This window comes from Callorhinus ursinus, unplaced genomic scaffold (assembly GCF_003265705.2).
Source record: "Callorhinus ursinus isolate GAN/ISIS: 27379988/994484 unplaced genomic scaffold, GSC_fseal_2.0 scaffold33, whole genome shotgun sequence".
NCBI classification, from domain to species: Eukaryota; Metazoa; Chordata; class Mammalia; order Carnivora; family Otariidae; genus Callorhinus; species Callorhinus ursinus.
The window spans coordinates 10184331-10208148 of record NW_027397095.1 but is presented as its reverse complement, the minus strand read 5'-3'; the positions used below and the strand labels follow the sequence as shown (position 1 = coordinate 10208148).

The 23818-nt window shown below is 42.3% G+C and overlaps 1 protein-coding gene across 4 annotated transcripts in view; it reads right to left on the bottom strand.

Moving 5' to 3' along the window:
• The window catches only part of TENM1 (teneurin transmembrane protein 1), a 772415-nt gene that overhangs the window by 38001 nt on the left and 710596 nt on the right, over positions 1-23818 (bottom strand). For all 4 annotated transcript variants that reach the window (XM_073879177.1, XM_073879176.1, XM_025852677.2 and 1 more), the window contains 2 exons: positions 6143-6509; positions 3705-4215 (listed from right to left, as the gene is read on the bottom strand). In XM_073879177.1, the coding sequence (XP_073735278.1) occupies positions 3705-4215; positions 6143-6509 (878 nt within the window). The remainder of the gene's footprint in view (positions 1-3704; positions 4216-6142; positions 6510-23818) is intronic.

Here is a 23818-nt window from a genome sequence, read left to right as displayed (position 1 = left end):
AAGGTTTTTTTTTTAAAGATTTTATTTATTTATTTGACAGACTGAGAGAGAGAGCACAAGCAGGGGGAGCATCAGGCAGAAGGAGAAGTAGGTTCCCCGCTGAGCAGAGAGCCTAATGTGGGGCTCAATATCAGGACCCCGGGATCATGACCTGAGCCAAAGGCAGATGCTTAACCGACTGAGCCACCCAGGTGCCCTTTATTATTATTATTGAGATATAATTCATATACCATAAAAGTCACCATTTCAAAGTATACAATTCAGTGGCTTTCAGTGCATCACCATGAGTGCAGTCATCGCTATCACTTCTAGAACATTCCATCACCCCCAAAATAAACCCCACCCTCATTAACAGCCAATCTCTAGTCCCTCTCAGCCCCAGGCAACCACCCACCTACTCTCTGCCTTTATGAATTTGCCTTTTGTGGACATTTCATATAAATGGAACTATACAATATTTGTCCTTTGTGACTGGCTTCTTTTACTTAGCATAATGTATCTGGGGTTCATCCATGTTGTAGCATGTGTCAGAACTTCATTCCTTTTTATGGATGAATAATATTCCATGGTATGGCAGTACCCCATTTTGTTTGCCTATTCATGTCCTGATGGACGTTGGTTCTTCAAACTTCTTGGCTATTATGAGCAACACTGCTATGAACATGTGTATATCCATTCTCTTTGAAACCAGCTCTGCTCAGGCTTTTGTCCCCCATGGTGCCACAACATTCACTCTTCTTAAGGTAAACAATGATGTCCACGGTGCTAGACCGAATGGCCAATTCTCAGTCCTTGTCTTACTTCACTTACCAGGAATATCTGACACAGCTGATCACTCCTTCCTGTTACTTGGTTCCCAGGATATCCTACTCTCCTTCTTTTCTTCCTACTTCATTAGACTGTCCTTCTTGGTCTCTTGCTGGTTTTCACTTGGAAGTCTAACTAAACTGATTATATCCAGAACTGAACTCCCGATCTCCTACCCAGTGTAATGCACTCCTTGTGCAGTCTTCCTTGTGTTGATAAATAGAAAGTGTATCATCCAGTTGCTCAGGCGAAAACCCTTGGCATTGTCTCTAACCCTCTTTCTCTTCACTTCATATCCAAACTATCCGTAAGTCCTGATAGATCAACCGTCAAAATATACTTAGAATTTTACCACTTATCACTGCCCACACTCCCTGGTCTAAGTCACCATCTTCTGCCTGGAGTATTGCAAACCTCTCCCCTCTTCACCATTGGGCTCCCCTCTTTCCACCATAGTTGGATGTCTTCAATACAGGCTGATTTTTAAAAAAACATAAGTCAGATTCTGTCATTCCTTTACTTAAAACTCTCCAGTGGTTCTACATCTTACTTCAGGGTAAAAGTCAAAGTCTTTACGGAGGACTACAAGGCCCTACGTGAAGTAGCCCTGGCCACTTCATTGATTTTATCTTCTCACTATTCTTACTCCATTCCAGCCACAGTGGCTGCCTTAGTATTCCTTGAACACGTTAGGTTGCCTCCTGCTGCAGGGCCTTTGCACTTGCTGTTCACTCTGCCTGGAATGTTCTCTCTCTTCCCTCCCCATAGATATCCATATGGCTTACTTCCTCACCTCCTACAGGTATTTACTCAAATGTCACCTTCTTAATAAGGCCTTCTCCGACCATGCACCCAAAAGAAAAACCCCTTTTGCCTCACACTCTTGATCTCCCTTACCCTGCTTTATTTTTCCACAGAACTTATCACCATCTGAAGTTCCGTACATTTTACTTGTCTCCCACCAGTATAATGTAAACTCTATGAAGGTAGAGATTTAAACAAAAATTTTTTTTAAATTTTAAGTAGGCTCCACACCCAGCGTGGGGCTTGAACTCATGACCCTGAATCAAGAGTGTCATGCTCTACTGACTGAGCCAGTCAGGTGCCCTGAAGGTAGGAATTTTTATCTGTTTTGTTCACAGCTGTACTCCCTGGCACAGAGTAGGTGCTCAGTAAATATTTGTTGAAAAATAAATGAACTAGTTTTTGTTTTTTTCCCCTCTAGCTTTACTGAAGTATAGTTGACAAATAAATTGTATATATGTAAAGTATACAGTGTAATGAATTGATGACTAAAGGAATGAATGGTTGAACTGGCTATTTTGAAAACTAGTTAATACTTCTGCCATTTCTTGTGGCTTGACTGAAGCCAACCACTAGCTTTCAAAATAGTTGTCTAATTTCAGCTGTGGTGTGATCTTGCCTGAATTTTTGAAAAAGATTCATTAGAAAGTTTATCTTTCTTTAGGGTAGTATCTTTAAATATTGGGGGTTTGAGTCAGACTGTTGGGAGTTTGAAACCTGGACATCTGTGTGAATCAGGACAAGTTAACCGTTCTGTGCCTCAGTTTCCTCATCCATAAAATGGCATACCAGGAGCATCTACCCCATGTTGTTATTTTGGGGATCTAATAAAATAATGTACGTAAATCATTTAGCCTACTACTTGGTACATAGTAAAGCTTCAGTGAACAGTGGCTTTTATTACTCTTATTAAGATGTAAGAGAAATTTTTCAAACAATAGAGTAAGACTTGCAACAGAAACAACTGAATACATATTTCTAAGTGCAACTAAAATAGATGTCCAGCTTTTTTGTATAAGTGGCATTTCTTTGGGAAATGATCCAAAATGTGAAGGCCAATTGTTTTGTCCCTTTCCTCAGGAGGCTTTCATGGGATTGGACATATCCTCTTCATATTCTCTGCATCCTTACAGAATAGTCACACTGGGAACCCCTCATACTTAACATTTCCTCTCGTCACACTTTTCAACTTTAATGCCATCTCAGACTCTGGGTTCAGATACCATAGATTATCTTCACTCAGTACACTGGTTAAAAATTCAGCAATTCCCTTTCGTGGAAAAGATGCTTGCCAAGTGTTGGCAGGGTAGCTTTCTAAATGAGTTGACCTGCAAACAAGGTTGTCCATGCTTGGAAAGGCAAGGACAATGGTCTCTTTCCATGTCATGACACTTCCTAGTAGCTTGCTGTCAGACACACCCTGTGTTAATTCCCAGCTAAACAAAGTCATTACAGATCCAGTCTGTGAATGCCAGTCTGTGCCAGATTCTTTGACTTGTGCCGGGAAACTGAGGAAGCCCACGCCTGTACAGGAGCGTCTGGCTTAACATTTCACCAAAGCAGCCAATGGCATGCAGCCTCTCCTGTTCACACTCGCTTGCCAGGGCCCACTTTTTATATTCTAACTTCTATTACCTCCCACAGCAACTTATACTGAGTTGGGCTGGGCTGGGCACACATTCATTTATTCATTCATTAAACCCCACAGGGATCAATAAATACGAGTTAAACCACACTGCTTCCTTGTTGCTTTAGAACTATTTCTTAGTTATTTAAATGAAAATTTACCTTGTTTTCCCAGCTATGCTGTAAATTTCTTGAGTACTTGGGCTTCTAGCTCATTCCTGTCTCCTGCCGTGCCACACCTGATTCTTCATTCAGTCTATGTTTTTATTATTATGCTCTGCAAAACTGCTTTGGAGAAATGGGTTTGAACCCTAGGAGTTAGGTAAAATTTTCTCCTTGACTTTTTATTTTTTTATTGTGGTTCTTAGGAGAAAATAGCATGCAACACCCAGCAATTACTAAGCCATTTTCCTACTATAATACAGTTTCAAATAAAAGCCTAACAAAGCCTATGTTGAGAAACTTACTCGTAAACAGTTGTCCATCCATTTTCATTACTTTTGGTAGCCAAAAGCCCCGTGTTTCCTGGATAGGTCATCAAGGCCAGATTATAGCCTTGGGCTGACACTCTTTTCAGGACTCCATTGCTGCTTATGGTCAGCCAGTACACCTGCCCGCCAGGCACCACAAGCCAAAGGGGCATCCCGCCTGCGTCACGGCGAATGTGCACAGAGTTGCCATTGCTGCTGGTAACTGCACCTAAGTCACCTTCGGCATTGTAAGTGAAATTATATACATAGTCCCGTGTTATCAAGTTCAAGGTGTGCAGGTGGGTTCCATTGACAGTGAACTGGTAGAGCTCCTGGTCAGCAGGTGAAGCAATCTCATAAAGGTTCATGTCATTCAGGTGGGCTTGGTTCCTGCTAATGGTACGAATTCGAACATTCCCAAGGTCTGCGACATATAGGGTACCATCAGGTGACACTGCTAAGGAGGAAGGGGCTTTCATTTTTGCATCTTTGGCATAACCACCATCACCTGTGAGAGAAAGACCACGATTTTAATAATTGTCATCACAAGCATTTATAAGAACATAACCATATACAGAAATCACTGTGCATCAAGAATCATATTAGGAGCACCTGGCTGGCTTGGTCAGTGGAGCATGTGACTCTTGATCTTGGGCTGTGGGTTCGAGCCCCACGTTGGGTATAGAGATTACTTAAAAATAACATCTTTAAAAGAAAAGAATCATTTGAAAGCAGTCAGTGAACCATTATTCTCTGCATGCCCCTCCCTTGACAAATTTGAAACTTATTCAGAATTCTTGAATCAGTAAGTAGTGAAGATGAACAGTGAGATGCAATTATCTCAGTTAACACCAGTTTTGTGAAATCATCAATCCTGCTGTTCAGTATCTATTGTATCACAAGATACAAAAACAGCAAATAATGGAAACCACACAAAATGTGGGCTGGAAATCCATGAGATTTATGTCTGTCAGTCCTTGTGGACGTACCTACCTACCTCAGGACTTTCCAATTCTACTGTGCCTAGAGGACCTCCCTTTGGCTAATTCCCATTGTCACATTGTCAAAGTACACTAAGTCTGTAAATGCAACAATGATTCAGAACATCAAATTTGATAACTGGAATAAACATTAGATTTGCCTTGAATGAAAGACATAAATTAGCAAAATAAGTATAAAACTAATTGTCCAGGAAAACACTGGAAATATTGATCAAAAGTCGTATCGACCAAGTTGCTCATTCGTGATTCCTCTGGCCCAAGAAAAGGCAAGGTTAAGAGAATCATTTGGGCCCAGATGAGCAGTTTAATAGGACTGCAGGTAGCATGGAGGGATTTCCACATCCCAGCAATAAATGTATCTAGAGGAGTGTTTGCTATCTGGAGTATCTAATCCATGTTTTGGGGAAAAGACTCATATGTGTGTGTGTGTATATATATATATATGTATATATATATATATATGTATTTCAGTTAGAAATAAAGGGCACTATTGGCTAGGAAGAAAATTTTGGACATTTCCTAATATATATTTTTTAAAGATTTTATTTATTTATTTGACACAGATCGAGAGAGAGAGAGAGAGAGAGAGCACAAGCAGGGGGAGCGGCAAAGGAAGAGGGAGAAGCAGGCTTTCCACTTTCCACTGAGGAGCCCGACGCGGGGCTCGATCCTAGGACCCTGGGATCATGACCTGAGCCGAAGGCAGATGCTTAACCAACTGAGCCAACCAAGGCACCCGAAAATTTTGGTCATTTTTTAAACAGTCTAAGTAGTACGCTGATGTCCTGAGAACCCTCCACAGTGGGATTTTATTTTGCCCATGTATCTTCAAAGCAGTCTGCTCTAGTCTTTTTGGGTTTCAGATTTTTTTTTTTTTAAAGTAGGCTCCATGACCCTGAGATCAAGACCTGAGCTGAGATCAAGAGTTGGACGCTTAACAGACTGAGCCATCCAGGCACCCCTCTTTGGGTTTCAAATAGCAAGGCCTATTAATTTGGAAACCAGTCACTTAGGGGAAGTAATTTTTTCCTTAGCTAAATCAGCATATGCAGATTTTACTGTGTTTCCTTTTCTCCAAAGTACAAATAGTGTCATGATCTTACATTCATATAGCGATTTTAACTTAAGAGTATCAAACTTTTGTCATAGTAGCTTATCCTCAGTACAGCAAGGTGATATAACTGAGACAAGTGACATCTCTAACAGATGAGGTGAGTCATGAGGAGGTTTTGTGGCTTTCCCAGGGTCACTCGGTCAGTTGGTTGCAGAGCAATGACCAGATACTAGGCTATGTGGCCCCAACCCATCGCTTTCTCCACTCGCTCACACTAATGTTCAGAAATAACACTTTAGTTTTCCTTTTGGCCTTTCTGTTGTGTGTTTTTCTTTTGGAAACAGAGAGAGGGAGCTGGTGAATTGCTAAAAAGGTCATACCTGAAAAACAGTCACAGTTGGGATCAATTTTGCAGTCACAGTCAGTAGGGGCACCAGCTATGATGGAGATCTCTCCGTTGGTGGTGACTTGCTGAATGCGGTTTACTTTCCTCTCGTCTGTTTCAGCTATGAAGAGCAGCCCGCTGTGGGAGACGCTGATGGCCCTGGCTGACTCCAGAGTGGAGTGAATTGCCACCTTGCTGACCAAGAAATGATCGATGCCTGGCACCTGGCAGTGAATGGGGCGCCCTGCGATGATCCGCACACGCCTGTTCTCAGAAATTTGCAGCACGATGTTGTTATCCAAGACATACAATGAATTGTCCATGGGATTGACTGCAAGGTCTGTTGGCCACTCTAATCGCACCTGCAAAAAGAGCAGAACACACACCATTAGGTTACAATATCTTTCCAGGGGCAGTTTTACCTTGAAAGAAAAATCAGCTTATTGGTTCCCCTGTCTCAGGAATTTCAGCAACATTGGTGTTGTCTGGCAAAGTTGGGGGAGGATGGTTGATCAAATGTTCTGTGAAACATATTTATCATTTATACCATTTCCAACATAATGAAAATTCATTTTCAATACTTCCAGAAGGATCCCCTAGAGCAGTGTTTTTCAGAGTGTGGTCTCCAGACCAGCAGCAACAACAACACCGGGGAACTTGTTAGAAATACAAATTCTCAGACCCCAACCTAGACCTACTGAATCAGAAACTCTGGGGGTGAGACCCAGTCATCTGTGTTTTAATAAGCCTTCCAGCATCTTCTGATGCACACTCAAGTTTGAGGATCAATGCTCTAGGGCTTCTGTGTCACTATGACATACAGATCTCTCTCACTGTCCTGTAGATACATGGAAGAGCAAAGTCATAGAGGCTTCCGGAAAACACAGTGCCAGAGAAACTCGATTTTACTGTAACAGCAACCTTTGGGGACAGGACCTTCCATTAGCACAGACCTAGCATCCACCTTGTGGAGCACTCAGGCACCGTTTATTAGCCGGTGATGTGGAATCCTAAGTTGCAATGCACGGCCACCTAGCTTGACCTGGCTCACTCCACATTTCCCTTTTCTCGCAAATGGGTTGATTTGTTCTTTCACTGAATATTTGCTGAGTACCTTCTTTGGGCTAAGCCTTGTGTTAGGCTTTGGGGATTCAAAAGAATGCTATGACACAGCCTCTGCCCTCAAATGACTCATGGTTTAGTGGAGTCCTTGGAAGGGCCATTAGGCAATTATTCTCCATGTTATGAGAAGGAAGCAGCAGAGAGAGTATAAGGGCACTTCATCCACATTAGGAATCACAAGGCAGGTTATTCTCAGAGATGGTACTACCTGAAATGACCAGTAGGAGAGAAATGGGGTGAAAATGGCAGAGGGTGAGGTGGGAGCAGCGTTGGAAGCAATCCCAGGGAGAGGGAACAGCATGGGTAAAGGTCCAGAGTTTAGAAATGGTGTGGATCATCCAGGTTACTACAAGCAATTCAGTAAGGCTAATATATGCTGAGTATATGGGAGTAGTAAGCAATAAGAATCAGGAAGTAGTCAGTGGCTAGGTATTATGGATTGAATTGTGTCCCCCCAAAATTCAGGCAACCCCCCAATGTGACTGTATTTGGCAACAGAGCCTTTAAAGAGGTAATTAAAATTAAAAGAAATCATGAGGGTGGGGATCTAATACAGCAGGACTGGTGTCCTTATAAGAAGAGGAAGAGACACCAAAGAGACGCCAGGAATGTGTATGCATAGAGAAAAAGCCCACGTGGGGACATGGTAAGAGGATGGCCATCTGCAAGCCAAGGAAAGAGACCTCAGGAGAAACCAAAGCTGCCAACACCTTGATCTTGAGCTTATGGCCTCCAGAACTGTGAGAAAATAAATTTCTCTTGTTAAAACCATCCAGTCTATGGTATTTTTTAAAAAGATTTATTTATTTATTTTACAGGGAGACAGTGAGCAGGAGTGGGAGGGGCAGAGGGAGAGGGAGAGAGAATCTCAAGCAGACTCCACGCTGAGTGGGGAGCCCGATGCAGGATCCGATCCCATGACCTGAGCTGAAACCAAGAGTCATATGCACAATGGACTGTGTCACCCAGGTACCCCTGTGGTATTTTGTTACAGAAGTCCGAGCCCACTAATACACCAGGTAATGGAGGGATGTGAATGTGCACCTTTATTCTGATGGCTGTGAGAAGCCACTGAAGAGCTTTAAGTAGGACTGTGACATATCTGGGTTCTAGAGGAATCACACTGCTGTTGAGATGATACTAGAAAAGGAGGTGGGGGAAAAAAAGAAAAGAAAAGAAAAGGAGGTGGGAGAAGAGGCAGGTCGCAGTTAGGAGACTTGTGCAGTGGTCCAGGTGGGGGATGATAGTGCTTGAATTAGGATGGTAGCAGTGGGGATAGAGAGATGAAGGTGGATTTAAGACATGTTAAGGGAAGTTAGAAGCAAAAGGATTGGGGTGTGTGTGTTGTATCTTGGGCCAGATGCTGGGCTAGGCGCTTGGGACACACAGGCCAACGAAACACAGCTCCACTCTCATTCCTTCCTGGACACAGTGGTCAGCCCAGTACCTGCCTTGACATCTCTTCAACAGCCATTTTATCACTGGGCACTTCTCAGAGAACTGTGTTCCATGTACTCTGTGTCCCACCACTCACTTACTCTATACTTTATTGCTCTTCCCTTGGGTTGGACAAAGGTGGAGAAATCTGGCCCATTCCTGGCCAAAATAGAAACAGGAATGGGGCTACTCTTCTTGCCTTGAGTGAAAGGCCAAGGAAGCTTTTGTTTTTCTTACTGAATCTGAAAGACTGAAAACAAGATCTGGGCTGCCACTGTGCTGGGAGGCCCACTCCATCCCCGGCTGGAAGAGGCCTTACACTCAGTCAGTAATAAAGTGGACAAAGGCCAGTGTGAGACAGGCCTTCCCTCTCATTTTGCCTCTTAATGGAGGGCAACTGGTGATGTTGTAACGGGGACAAATGTGGTCTTTGGCCTTCCCCCTGTACCACTTGGGGCTCTCCGTCCCTCTTTCTGAGTGTCTCTTCCAGACACCCAGCAACCTCATTCCGCCCCCGTGTCTCTGCGTGCCCTCGACCTCCACAGAGACTGGCCTTCCCTGGTCAGCACCATATGCCTCTGGGCAGCTAGGAATCTGAATGCTAATGGAGTATAAAGCCGAGCTGTGTTATGCATGTTCTACAGAGCCTTTCAGACTGAGGCCATTGGATAAACATTAAACACCAGCTTTAACAGCTCCCAGAGCAGTTTGCTGTGATGTGTTCCTCAGCACGTCTGTCTGAGGCCTGTGCCTGTCAGCACCCTGCCACCGAGAGGGAGAGGGAGAGGGAGAGGGGGAGCGAGAGGGAGAGGCTGCTGCTGTGGAGGGCGCTGCCTCCTCCGCCATGTGCCCTTGCTCTGGACCTCCATATACACTATGGCTCCCATACAGCAGCTGTGTGTGCTGGTCCCGCGGAGCACGGTCCCCCAGGAAATAACCTGGGGCTGGCTGAGGAAGAGGAAATGGATTTATTTCAGTACAGCACTCCTATTTTGGTCAAGTCTGAAGTCAGTGACCCAGAAAAAACAAAGCTGGCAGAAATGACGTTCTAATTATCTCCAGTCTGAGAGCTGAGGCCAGGGCAGAGGCCGGGAACGGCACACACCTGGCAGGAGTCACAGAAGGACATGTTTTGGACTCTGTTCTCTGCTGTCAAGGCTGCCTCTAAGAGAAAGGCTGGTGGTTGGAAGATAAGCTGTTAAATTCTCCAACTCGCCCAACCCGATTTAAGTCAATACTATTGGTGTCATGTTTATTAGATTTAATATTGCCTCAAAAATACACCAGCTCTTGTGTCTGTTTGTTTTCTTTTCCATCAAATAAGTCACCCTCTGGCAGTTTCCTGTGACTAAAGTGGCCTTTGTGCTTCTGAAACACTTTCTATACTAGCTACACAGAATCCCTTTAATTCCCATTTGATTTGGCTGGGCAGCTTGTCTATGAAATCTGCTCGAATGAAAGATGTGTGGCTACTTAGTAATCCAAGGTCTGCCTTTTCAGAACCTGGACCTTTTCACCTCCCTTAGGTTGTCAGTTCCTTTTATATCCTTCTCATGTTAAATACTCCCATTTCCAGGTAATTTTTTCAAGGAACTGGTGCTTTATAGCCACACAATAGAAACACTGTATTTACTACCGAGGCATTTCCATAACACACAACATAACGTATGGAACGGAGTCCTTGAGTTGATTCAAAATTAGCATCTGTTAGCTGCAGAGACCCTAGAATTCTAAATTACCAAGGTAGGGCTAAGGTTAATCCCTGCGGGCTGCTGGCATTTGTCCACGTGGTTTCTGGGGACAAAGAAACATTTCCTTTGGAGGTGGGAGCAGAAAGAGAATGAACAGCGGGGAAGTTCTGGAATCTCTGCCTGGTGACCTGGCCTACAGGCAAACCATTTGGCCTAATTTGTGGTGGTTGCCCCACCTTGTAAAATACATTAATTTGTTTGAAATGTCAAAATATATTTATGCTAAACTGGCATGAAAGGTCATTGGTGTAGCCGCCAGCTGGGGGAATGTGCCCATCTCCCAACAACATGCCCTGAGAAATAATCCTGAGCAGAAAGGAGCTCTTGGTCTGGATGTCAAGCCTTGACAGCACTATGTCGTCCTCTGCTATTTGAAAATGTGCCTTGAAGGACTTGACTCTCAGGTCAGCCAGTCCCGTGGCTGGTTTAAAGATCCAGCTACTTTTGACCAAAGCTAATAGTACATAAAGCAGCAGAGTCCTATAGGGGAAAATCCATGTGTAAATGCAGTATTTACAGATGAGCCCTCAGTTAGACTAAACTAGAAAATTCCTCAATCATCAGCTTAATCCCACACTGTGGACACAGACCATAATTTGTATACTTGGGCTCTTTCTAACTGTGTGAAGGCTGGTTCCTTCCTGTACTGTGTGTGTCACCATAGGCAGGTGAGGTACCCTCTATGAGTGTCTGGTTTCCTCATCTGCCACAAGGGAAAGAGGCTAGCAACAGTGTCTCTGTTAGAGTTACTGCGTGGATTAAACGAGATAGTGAGACTCGGTGCTCATCACAGCGCCTGGACAGAGGAAGGGATGGTAAACGGGATGAACATCCATAATGATTTCAAAGTCATGGACCTTCAGAGCTAGAAGAGATCTAGTCCATGTACCATTCAATGCAGTGCCCTTTTAGTTCTGTTTGCCAGACTTCAGTTGTCAACAGAATGTCTTTACAAATTTTGCCCTGCCCATCCACCACTTGCACTGTTATTGACTTAATATTTTTCTTCAAATTGACTTACTTTTAAAGTATAAATAGGTGCTTCCCCTTCCTTTGAGAAGATCCTAATCAAAAACACCTATAAAATTCCATCTGAACCTTTAATAAAAGTAACTACTGTTTATTGAGTGTTTCCTGTGTGTCAGGCTCTTTGCCTGGATTATTACTTTATATGCTTAGAGCAAACACTTGAGAAAGAAACAACTGATATCCCCATTTTTGGATATGTGCTCTTAGCCCCTATGCCATCTGATTCTGCAGCTAGAAGAGTGGATATATTTCTTCACGTTCTCCTCACCAGCTCTGGCTTCCCCTTTACCTCACTTGAATCCATCTAAGGGTTGTTCTCTTTGGCTGAGAAGGTCAAAGCTTATTAGAAGTTGAGTGATTTGTCTTTGTCTCTGTCACTTGTCATCTTTTGGTTTAATGCACTGTGGTTGCCTACTCTGTGCCGGGCACTGTTATCAAGGGAAAGAAAACAGGTCCCTGCCCTTGATTAGCGCACAGTCAAGTGGGGGAAGGCAGATCCAGAAATCACTCATTTCAATATAATGTGGTCAAGTGCCATGACAGACGCATGCCCAGAGTGACATGGGGATGCAGGGGAGGGAGTTTGGGGCAATAACCCCTAGAAGAGAAACGTCAGCTTCATCTTGAAGGATGAAGCTAAGGTATCAAGGGAAGAGACGAAGCAAAGGGGGAGAAGTGATTTCAGCAGAGGGAAAAGAGTGAATGAAAACAGGAACATGAAACCCTATGGGAGTGGGGGAAATAACATGGGTCTGGGTTACTAGGGCATAAAGTCGAAGTAAGGTATATCGTGGTAATAAAGGGCGTTTACATGTTTGCCAGGGATGAGGCTTAAATTTCTCCACTGAGGCATGATTGTCATTTGGGGCCAGATCATTCTTGTTTGTGGCGGCTGTCCTGTGCATCGTGAGATGTTCAGCAGTGTCTCTGGTTTTTGTTCACTAGATGTCAGTGGCACCTCCCCCTGAACTGTCACAACCAAGAATGTCTCCAGACAAGTCAAATGTTGGAGCAAATCAGTTAACCTGTCTGAGCCTCAGTTTCCTCATCTAGAAATTGGGTACAGTAATAATATTTTCTCTCAAACATTTAATTTAGGAATTGAAAAAATCTACATAAAGCACTTAGCATAGCACCTGGTACACAGAAAGAGCTCTATAGAGGCCAGCTGTTTTTTTTTTTTTTTATCATAGAACATGCCTGAATTTCTTCTGGCCCCTGCCTGACTACTGCAATGTCCTCCTCTTTGGTTATCTCATGAACTTTGGAGTGCAATCATATAGTAGCCATGGTCTTTCAAAGATCCCCCGGCTTCTATGTCACCAGCCATTTTCCCCCTGTTCATTGATTTCATTTCTTAGGGATCCTTCTATGCTATGTGTCTTCTAAGAAATTTGGCTTATATAGGGGTATATTATTTCACATACATGTCAGCCAATTCACAGTTAATATTTTCGCTTATTCCTTGGATTCCCCAGTTATTTGTGACAGTCTTCTTGGTACAATTCCAAGCATACAGCATGCTACTTTAATTATTTTCCTTTCTTCTACTAATAAGTATCTATTTTAGGCACTATGCTAGGCACTAGGGAGCCAGTCTAACCAGGACAGACTGGGTACTGCCCTCACAGAGTTTACAGTCTTTTGCTGACTTCATTTCCTTTATTTTCTGGTATCTACAAGGGGTTGCTAGTGACATAGAGTAGTAGACTATTTCCGTTTCATTTCATCCATTTCAAGAAATTGACTTCTGTGGAAGAGCCTCAGAAACATATATCATGACTGTTACTATGCTTTACAATTGCCACCAAGTGCTCATAACTTCCTTTCCCAAAGTTTGTGCTGCAGAAACCAGTTGTTTCCCAAAAGGCCCTGTCTCCCCATCCCAAACATGACACTTCTAATCTCTGTCCTTTACATTTTCAGCCTTATGGCTCATTTGAAAAACGACTCTGTTTGATTTTGATCTCTGAGGCCTCTTCAGTAGGAATTTCCAGGAAATGTATGATTATCTCTTCTGTAGTATGCCAGCCCTGGGGAAGATACAGTGACGGGACTGAGCGCTCTCTGCCAGGTGTTCTGCCAACTCCACGTTAGATTTCCCCATGCTTCTAAGAGCTGACAACTCCAGACTGTTAGCATCACTTTTTGTCAGTTTTCAAATGGCCTTCTCATTTCTTGACACTGATACTGTCTGAGCTTCTTCAAATTTATAAAAGAGGGAAAAAGCCGTCTGGACCAAGTTTGGTTTTCTGCAGTTGGAAAGCATGCTGACATCTTTGAGAGTGATGGCTCTTATTGATCTTACTTTTAAAAAAGTGGAAATTATTAGAAGATGAAATACACCAGGATTACATGGACTTGTCAACTGGCAAATTATTTCCAATTTTCTCAGACCCACACTCTCGTGTTTCTCTGAATAGCAGCTGGAGAGTCTGAGGAACCTCTCAACCTTTGGCCAAATGCATCAGCATGGTCTGTCTTCATGGCTGCCCAATCAGAATAACGGACATTTAAGTCACGTTATTCATTACAGATGAATAGTCAGGATCAATCTAATCAAGAGTTACAGTTGGACTGATCTTTAGAATCATTCTGCTGCAGAGCTTACGGATTAAAATTGCATCTACTCTGATGTTCTTAAAACATTTTGGTAGTGGGGGAACAAAGCAAAGCAAAACAAACAACAAAAAGCTTCAAGGCAGTCCTGGTGTATTTCATCTGCTAATAATTTCCACTTTTTAAAAGCAAGATCAATAGGGGCCATCATTTGAAAGGTGTCATTTTGCTTTCCAACTGCAGAAAACCAAACTTTCTCTAGATGGCTTTTATAAATTTGAAGAAGCTCAGACAGTATCAGGGTCAAAACAAAATGTTTTGGTTTGGTAACCATAAACTTGGTGGTTTATGGTTACTATGATGCCTGTGGCAGAGACTATTCTAGGCCTGCCCTATCATCCATTTCCTCTTTCTTCCTTAGTAGTAAATGCCCATTTTTAAAAAAAATCTGGGAACACTGCTGTCTACAATAGAAAATGTTCCACCTAATTTGCAATTCTCTGTAGATGTATGATAAAGTTCAAGGCAATAAGATGTAAGAGGAATTGTGGATGTATCCGCACTTTTATTTATTTAATTATTATTATTATTTTTTTAGAGAGAGAGAGAGAGAGAGAGAGAGGCAGGGGAGGGGCAGAGAGGGAGAGAGAGAATCTTAAGCAGACTCCATGCCCAGTGTGGAGCCAGACATGGGGCTTGATCTCATGACTCTGACCGGAGCCCAAATCCAGAGTCGGATGCTTAACTGACTGAGTCACCCAGGCGCACACTCCCCACCCCTTTTTTAAGTATCCACAGTTTTAAATTGATGCTTTCAATGGCTATGTAAGGAGAGCTGACCCAATTGGAAGGGACCATTCCATTCTGTAATATGAATATATTTGTTGAGATTTTTGGCAGATGTCTTAGACCATGAGGTCCATGAAAATGGAAGCTATGTGCTAGGATGGGAGGGCAGAAATACAGAAGCCTGGGTCCCAGATGATCTCATGGAGCTGCCATCCTAGTCCTGCACTATACCTCTAGTCTGGCTGAGGTTGTGCTTGTGTCACTGTTATGTTGGGGGTGGGGTTTCTGTTATTCTCAGCTTAATCTAATCACCATGAAGAAAATGTTCTGTTAGGTTTTGTTCTTGACCAGTGTTACTGACTCTACCATTACGGTCAAATGGTTCTAACAGATTTCTAGTTCTATGTCCCTGGATAGATCACCAGTGTTTGCGAAATTAAATTAAATTGAAATAAATTAATGTCTGAAAGTGACTGACACATATGGCCAAGTCCACTAGGGCAGCCCTTTTTAGGAGGATGACTAATTGCTTAAACTTAGTGATTAACCTCAAGCATTCTTGAATACCCAGTGCTCCATCTTTAGGTACTTCGAGCTGCTTCCAGCTTCATGACTCATGCGGATCCAATGCTTCTTTATTATACTATAAATATGTTTGCCTTCCTATGTCTTGTACTAGGTTTGTGAGCCTCAAGGGCCAGGATGAGGTCCCATTCGTTTTTGTATTCCCAGTATCTGGTATTACAGTTGGCAAATGTTTATTGAATGAAAACATTAGTGCCTCATTGAATGTAACAGTTTCAGTTCATGAAAGCATTTAAAAAATTATGAAATGCAAATAGGCTGTAAGGAAAACTATTTTTCATCAACATGTTTGAGTTAATAAATCTGGGTTTCCAGAGACCCATGGAGGTTAGTGGAAATTGCCATATTTCCTCAATCTTAAGAGGTGCATTTCCTATTTCCTCCGTATTTTAACTTCTCTGAAGTGAGAATGTGTCTTATTAATCACTGCATACATTTAATGGAGCATTTCTCCCCTACCACCCCAAGTTGTCAAATTGATGCTATGTCTTATGATCCATGGGGTCTTAGAATTGAGGACATATGGTATTCCCATTTTGGTCTGTGTACTTTGGGGATCCTTGGGACTCTTTCAAGGAGGTCTGTGAAGTCAAACTATTTTTTTTTAATAATACTATTTGCCTTTTATACTTTCTCATGAGTGTACAGTGAGTGGAGTTTTCCAGAGGGTACCTGTGGCTAGCATATCTTTGGGTTCAAAAAAAATTCACAGTTCTAATTTCTTTTTTTAAAAGATTTTATTTTTAAGTAATCTCTACACCCAACATGGGTCTCGAACTCACAACCCTGAGATCAAGAGTCGCATGCTCTACCGACTCAGTGAGCCAGCCAAGCACTTCCACCATTTTAATTTCTAATAAGGCAAATATTAATAGATAAAACCCACATACAGAAAAGTTCTCTGAGGTCCCCGACAAGTTTTAGGAGTGCAAAGGGGTCCTGATGCCCAGAAGCTTGAGAATGGTTATTCTAGAGGAAAGAAACAGCAAATGAAGCCATTCTGTTATATGAGTTTCATTCAAGCTCATTAAGAAAACAAGCATGTATCCCTTCCAAGATGGTTCCTGGGGCCATAAGCTCTGTCCAAAAGCACACTGACAGAGTGGCAGAAAATCTGTACTTCCTCTAGAGACCCAAGGCCTGATGGGTGCTATAAAAGTTTGTTCTTACAGGCTCCCTCCGAGCAATCAGCACGTACACACTCTCTCTGAGTCTGCTGCGTAATTGCCACTACCTCATCTTAATAACAGGCATAATTGCTCCGAGTTTCCGTCGACCCTTTCTTGCATCTCCTCTCTGAAGCCTCAATTTTGGAAATGGCACTTGTGAATACAGAATGTTTAACCACTTCCAGTTTTCAATTTACAGTCGAAGTCATCTATCAGCAGGAGATGAAGGCCCAGTGTGAGAACTACAGAATGTCCTTCAGACTCCACAGCTAATTTGTTTGTAAATTTGATTGTTATTGTAAGAAGAACATATTGTACATGACGCTACTTGCCGATTTACTATTTGTATCTCTCTGTATATTGGGTTTTATCATTAGAGTCAAAGAACTTAACCCTTTTAGCACTTCCGTGGGTGGGGAGAGGCACATGAAAGCTTTACTGTTTTTCCCTTTTGAGTCTCTGTTTCCTTTTCCTTTTCCATGTATTTATGAGATACCTACTGTATATTCAGTACTGTGGGAGAACACACACAGAAGGCAAGACAACTAGGGAACGGTCCAAGGCATCATGAAATCAATTGTGGGGGCAGGTGATGAGGCTATAAATTCTGAGTGAATTCAGGCAAGAGAGGACCACCATGGGGTGGGGCTCTTGTCCTCCTGAGAGCCAAGGCTTTGCCTGCAAAGGAGCCAAAGACTTAGAAGAAGTTCCTGGAGTCATTCTGCAGTTTCTTCCTGCTGATAAGTTGCAGAAACTTGTGTGTTGCACGTTGTTAATATTATAGTATTGGCTTGAAAGAATAGACCAAGCTTCCAATTCCCTTTGGCATCTAAAGCAATTTACAGGCCAGAAGTATGACTGCACAGCTTTTATGAAATGGTCTGATTTCATTGATCAGCCACTCCAAGATTATGTTTTCATTTCTGTAGCTATTGCTAAGCCTTCTTTCTGGTATAATATTCAAGAAGGAACTATTAAAAAATTGCACCTTGGAGATGTTAAGATGTAAGTGGGCAGGGTTCTGAATGGGAAGAGGAATATCACAACTCATGATGGCTCTACTCAAAAGTTCATTTCAAGGTAGGCCAGCATTCCACAGATTGTCTCTCTTATCTTAACTCTGTAATGTTTCCAAATGATAAGGATACTAATAAGAGCAGATGGCCTAATGAACATTTAGAGGAAAGATTTAACTGGTCCTATTTTCATTAGGCCTCCAGTGTGCTTCTGGGTTTTGCCCACCATTTCCCTGTGTGTGATACAAAACAGCACGCACTCAACAGATGGCCCAGCTCAGGCTTCATGCTTCCAGAACTCTGGAGACTGGCCACCTGACCACTTACCATGTGTACAGAATCATTTAAGGAAGCAGGCAGGCTACAGACTTGAGCCTGAACAAAAGCAAAAAATGGTGATGAATACTGAGTACCCGAGCTTCAACAAGAGGGGAGTCAGAATCATCCTCGAAAACGCGTCAAGCGGCTCTGGTTGAGGTTTCCCCATAACACCTTCTTATGGATTCAGGAATGATGAAATCCTCTGTGGCAAACAGTCCACTCCAATTAATGTTTCATCCAAACTGTAAGCATATCTGAATGACTCCGGCAACAACAATGACATGGAAATCTAACACCTCATTGCACAGTGTGCTCATTATTAAGCTACTGTCTCACAGCTCCAAACTCACCCCTTCGGACACTGCTTTGTGATGCTGAGGTTGGGCCTCTGCTAACTGCATTTCTCTTTTGCCAGCTACATTGCTGATAGGTCCTGCCAGTCTGGGAAATACAGTGATTCTGCTTGCTTTCCCTTAGAGTCAGCATGGCTGCAAGAGCAGCTCTTCAGCCCGGTGCAGTAGCTGACTCTACTTTCCAGCTCTTCTCTGGACTCTGAGAATCAGTCTCGTCATGCCACCTCAGAGGCACCAGAAGCAGCTGGCTGGCATCCCCTTCTCGGAGGAGCGGGTCCCACCTCGATAGAGCAAATCCTCCATCTTTTTAGGTTCTCACAACTCCAACCTCTTTCCTTTGTTTCCTTAGCCCTAGAGATGGTAGCTGATATCTGCAGATATTATTTCAACTTTTTTCTTTTTGAAAGATTATTTATTTATTTATTTATTTGAGAGACAGCAAGCGAGCAAGCATGAGCAGGGGGGCAAGCAGCAGAGGGAGAGAAAAAAGCAGGCCCCCCACTGAGCAGGGAGCCCGATGGGGGGCTCCATCCCAGGACCCTGAGATCATGACCTGAGCCAAAGGCAGACGTTTCACCGACTGAGCCACCTAGGTGCCCCTCAAGCTTTTTTTTTCAACCCCCTAAAACTAGTGCAGCCCCTTCCTGATATTAAATTCTCTCTGTTAAAAAAACCAATGTGATTTCCGTTTTTCTGACTGGATTTTGATTGATATTCGCAGCATGAAGCCTCTTACAAAGACAGAGGAAGAACAATACCCATAGTAAGCCAGTGGCGATAGAAAACTAGTAAAGGTGAATAAGAACTGGGGAAGAACCAGAGAAGTTATTAGTCACTAGCATCCTCTGCATTATCTACTGGCCGGTGAAGCTGCCTTGTCCGGAAAATAGGCATAAAAAGTAAATCCACTGTGCTTGGACTCTAGGGAGTTGGTTGTGATTGGCTTTAACCAGAGCTTCTCTGACTCTCTGGAACTGTCACATTGCTGTCATTATTCTCTAGAAACTTCCCACTCTTGTGATTTTTGAGGAAGATTTCTTTTTTTTAAATTTTATTTATTTATTAGACAGAGAGAGAGAGAGCACAAGCGGGGGAGCGGCAGGCAGAGGGAGAAGCAGGCTCTGCGCCGAGCAGGGAGCCCGACGAATGGCTCCATCCCAGGACCCTGGGATCATGACCTGAGCCGAAGGCAGACGCTTAACCGACTGAGCCACCCAGGTGCCCTTTGAGGAAGATTTCATGATGGATCATACCACTCTCCCACATGCCTTTTTTGGAGGCAGAACTCTGTACTAAATGGTTTAGAAGGTTGGCCTGTGACTACATTTCCTATGTGCTTAGAGTTTACTTATAGATAATAACATTTGCTTATAAGTAAAATACATTTACTACTAAATATCTTTTTTATATTCCCTCTTGCTAGTTTCCTTGTCAGACATTGGGATTGCTCCTTCAGAATCCCCTTCTTATGTATCTCAAGATAAACACTTCTCAACAGGTGGTGCCTCCTGGCAAATGTTTTATATGTCCCTGTGTTCACTTTTCCGAAAATACTAACTTTTGCATGGAAAGATGACACTCCTGATGACAACCAACAGAACTTTCTCTGAATTGTGTTTCCATTTAACAAAGATGGGTTGGCACCGATTCATATGCTTTCCCTTCCCATAGTTAATAGAGAGTGGGGCTACGTTCAAAGGTATGGTCTGAAATAAAGTTAGGCCAATTGGCTTATGTTAGGACTTAGCCCAGGATGTTGGCTGTATAAGCCCTAGATGCTAACCACTGAATTTACCAACCAGATATTTCTGTATCTTAGAGACTTTCAGGTTTATTTCGGGTCATGGCGCCTGCCGAACAAAATGCGTGGAAGACTGAGTGGTTCAAAAGTAGTTTGCAAGCTTTGCATTTTGTGACTCTCCCTGAACTTTGAAGATGCTTTTCCTCTGGTGCTTAATAGTTTTAATAAGAGCTAACGTGCCATTGTCCTTTGTGTGGAAAGAGGACACTGCTGAGGGAGTTTTATTTATGTGATAAATTATGTTTTCGATATAGCATTGAGTACGGTACTTGACTTTTATTTTAAGGCTCCTGACAACTCTGGCTATTTGCTTGTGTGCAGACATTTCAGCAGAATTTGGATATGCTGGAGTTGAAGACATTGGCCTGCTGTTCTCCACTTCTTATATAAACAACCCGAGCTGTCACTTTGGAGGGAGCAATGCAAGTATCTTTGATAATAGGTTATTATTCCCTGATTGTGATTTTTCCTTAGAGGTGCAGGCCTGAAAAATGCAGTTAAAAAAAAGAGTTGAGGGCGCCTGGGTGGCTTAGTCGTTAAGCGTCTGCCTTTGGCTCAGGTCATGATCCCAGGGTCCTGGGATCGAGCCCTGCATCGGTCTCCCTGCTCAGTGGGAAGCCTGCTTCTCCCTCCCCCACTCCCCCTGCTTGTGTTCCCTCTCTTGCTGTCTCTCTCTCTGTGTCAAATAAATAAATAAAATCTTAAAAAAAAAGGGTTGAAATGAATTTGGAGAAGGAAAATGATATTTAAAGGAACTCTGTGCATCATCTTATTGCAATGCTTTTCCCAGTTGATTATTTTGTTAAATTTGGGTTTTTACGTATTAGAATCTTTAAAAACTGATTGACATGCTTGGAACCTGAAAATCTTTATAAAACAGAAGGGTCACTGAATAGACAAAGCCACTCATACACTAAACTTGCTTCAAAAATCCTAGGATACTGCTTTTTTCCTAGGAATACGTCAGCCTTATAACTACTTTCCTTTTGATTTCCCACGTAGCTGGGAGCCTCTTGGTTTGTCTTGGGAGAGTCATATTCTCCATATTGACCTAGATAAACTCTGTCTCCTTACTTATCTACTGTCATATTTATTTTTTGTGTGTGAAATTGACCTACCTAGGATGGCTTCAGGCCACCTACAGAATGAGCTGCTCTTTTACCTTTTGATTTTAAAGAGATGGAAGATGATCTAAAATCTATACATATCAAAATCATAGACATATGAAACTCACACTACATTCCAGCCTTGGATCCACAGTTGGCATGACACTTCTCAAAAGTAGATAGAAAATTAAGGATTTGGGGCACCGTTCAATGATTATAGTGAACATCCTGTAAGTGATCTAGATTTGTGCCACATCAGCATTAGGCAGATGAAGCACTCTGAAGGTTACAGCAGGCTAAGACCAGTGTCTGGAGCACATTAGTGGTTATAGCCCATCAAACTCATCTACAGGTACACGCATGCCTCTTTGCAAAATGTGCACCTGTATACATTTGTATACATATACAAAGGACAGAAGGGAAGATTACACAATTTCTATAGCCGTTCCAAACTTCTTGGTCCTTTTGATCTTGGCTTTGTAAATGATCAGTTCAATTTTCCGTTCTGTGGAGGGAGGTCAAAGACTACTGCTACTAACTAGCACTCGTTAACTGAGCACTTATGAGCCAGGCGCTTTGCCAAGTGATTTATACATATACTATCTCATTTAATCCCCACAACTTCCCTATTGAGGAATATGACATCATCATCGCCATTTACAGATAAAGAATTTTTCCCAAGGGCACACACCTAGCAAGTGGTGGATCTGGGATTCAAACCCAGGTAAGCCTGTGTTCCCAACCACTATGCTTTATTGACTTTTTATATTGGTAAAACTATGAAAGAGAGTCTACCCTGGAGGCCTGATTTTGTCTCTTGCACTCTCTGTGAAAGGCTTAGAGAAAAGTTAGGCTCTCCTTTGCAATTCCAGAAAGTGTTCTTCTGCATTTGACAGAGTGAGGAGAGTAGGTTTGAACTGAATGAGCAATAAATTACATTATCCAGGAATGCATTTAAATTCTAGACTGACAACCACAGATATTACCAAATCAGAATAACCACCTTGCAGACTTATTTTGTTCTTGTGTCTTCCAATTTTAGCAAGTGCATGATGAATCAACAGAAAATATTTCCTGAAGATGCCAATTAACATCTTACATCATCCCTTATATTTGTAAAGCGGCTCATACTTTTCCAAGTGCTTTCACATGAAAGAAAGAAAGGACACTTAACAATTGGGTCATTTATTGAATTAGCCTTCATAAGGAGGAATAATTACCCAGCTCTAAAATTCTAGTGTTTGTTTTCCAAGGGTAGTGTTGAATCTGAAATTATAGAGAAACCTCTTTTGGGTCAACAAGTAGACAAAAATGATTTATTTTTTTCTATATTGCCATGTTTCAGAGGAGGACAGGATAAATGATTCTAAAATAGATGTTCTTTTCCTGGAATATAGAAATGGCAACAAAAGGTAGTGTTTATTTAGCATTATTATGTAATTTCAGGCATAAACTCTAATGGATCACTCATTTACAGGTGAGTAATGTGGACAGCCACTAGGGACTCTTAAGGAAGATTTTTTTTTCAATGGTTCTTGGTGCCTCTATCAAATGTGAACAACATTAATTGCCATCTCAAGCTCTGTGATGGCATAATTTGATTACTACATATATCGAGGTTTGTGCCACTTTCTTTTCCATATGCTGCCCACCTAACTAGTATGGCAGATGAACACATAAAAGCCAAGGTTACGTGTAATGCCATGTGCCCTCTCTCTCTCTCTCTCTTCAGTTCTGGTCAACACTCAGAATTTACAGTTGTGAGTGCCTTTCCAAAACCAAAGTTCTTTCATTTTTGGTTTCTTGTTTAACTACCACGACAGCCTTAGGAGACAATGTGCGTTTTTATCCCACTTCTTGCTGTTGAGGAAGCTCAGACTGGGAGACCATAAGGAACTTGCCTGAGGTCACATGCTAATAAATGGCAGAATCTGGACTCACACTCAGGATTGTCTATGTTCTTTCTACTAGACATGTTGCCTTGATCAAAGGGAAATAGGTGATTAAAAAACTTTAGTTATGCCCCAGTGATCCGGAAGAAAAGAAAATGTTCTAAGCTTAAAAACACGTCTGTGTTAAGAAGTTAGGAAGTTTGCTCATTTTTAGTAGTCATTGCTTTCTATTTTAAATACTTTCACATTTAAAGTTACTGATAGATTGAGGTCTTTGAGAAAAGTGTGGCTATGTTAGCAGTGCCTTCCTGCCATGGTTGATGTAGACTGAGCTCCCTCTTTACCTTGTAGAGACTAGCACTACCCCCACTCTCACTTCTACATTTATAGTAGGAGCCTTCGGATCAGCAGGAGGGACTGGCTGTGACTGATGGGGATTGACTGAGAGAATGTGGCTCAAATGAATAGAGCAGAACATTGCTGATTTAGGATGCTTACATTTGGACTGCTGTGACAACCAATTGCTGAGTAGGTAGATTACTGCACAATTGATGTTGTCCAGGCATGAGAACAGAGAAAGAAAATGGGAAAATCCATGGAGGTTTGGTGTGTATGAATTTTTTATTATTGTTGTGGAAAACCCACATAAGGTTAAATTTATCATCTCGACCATTTTTAAATGTACAGTTCAGTAGTGTTACATGTATTCATATTGTTTGCAACAGATCTTTAGAACTTTTT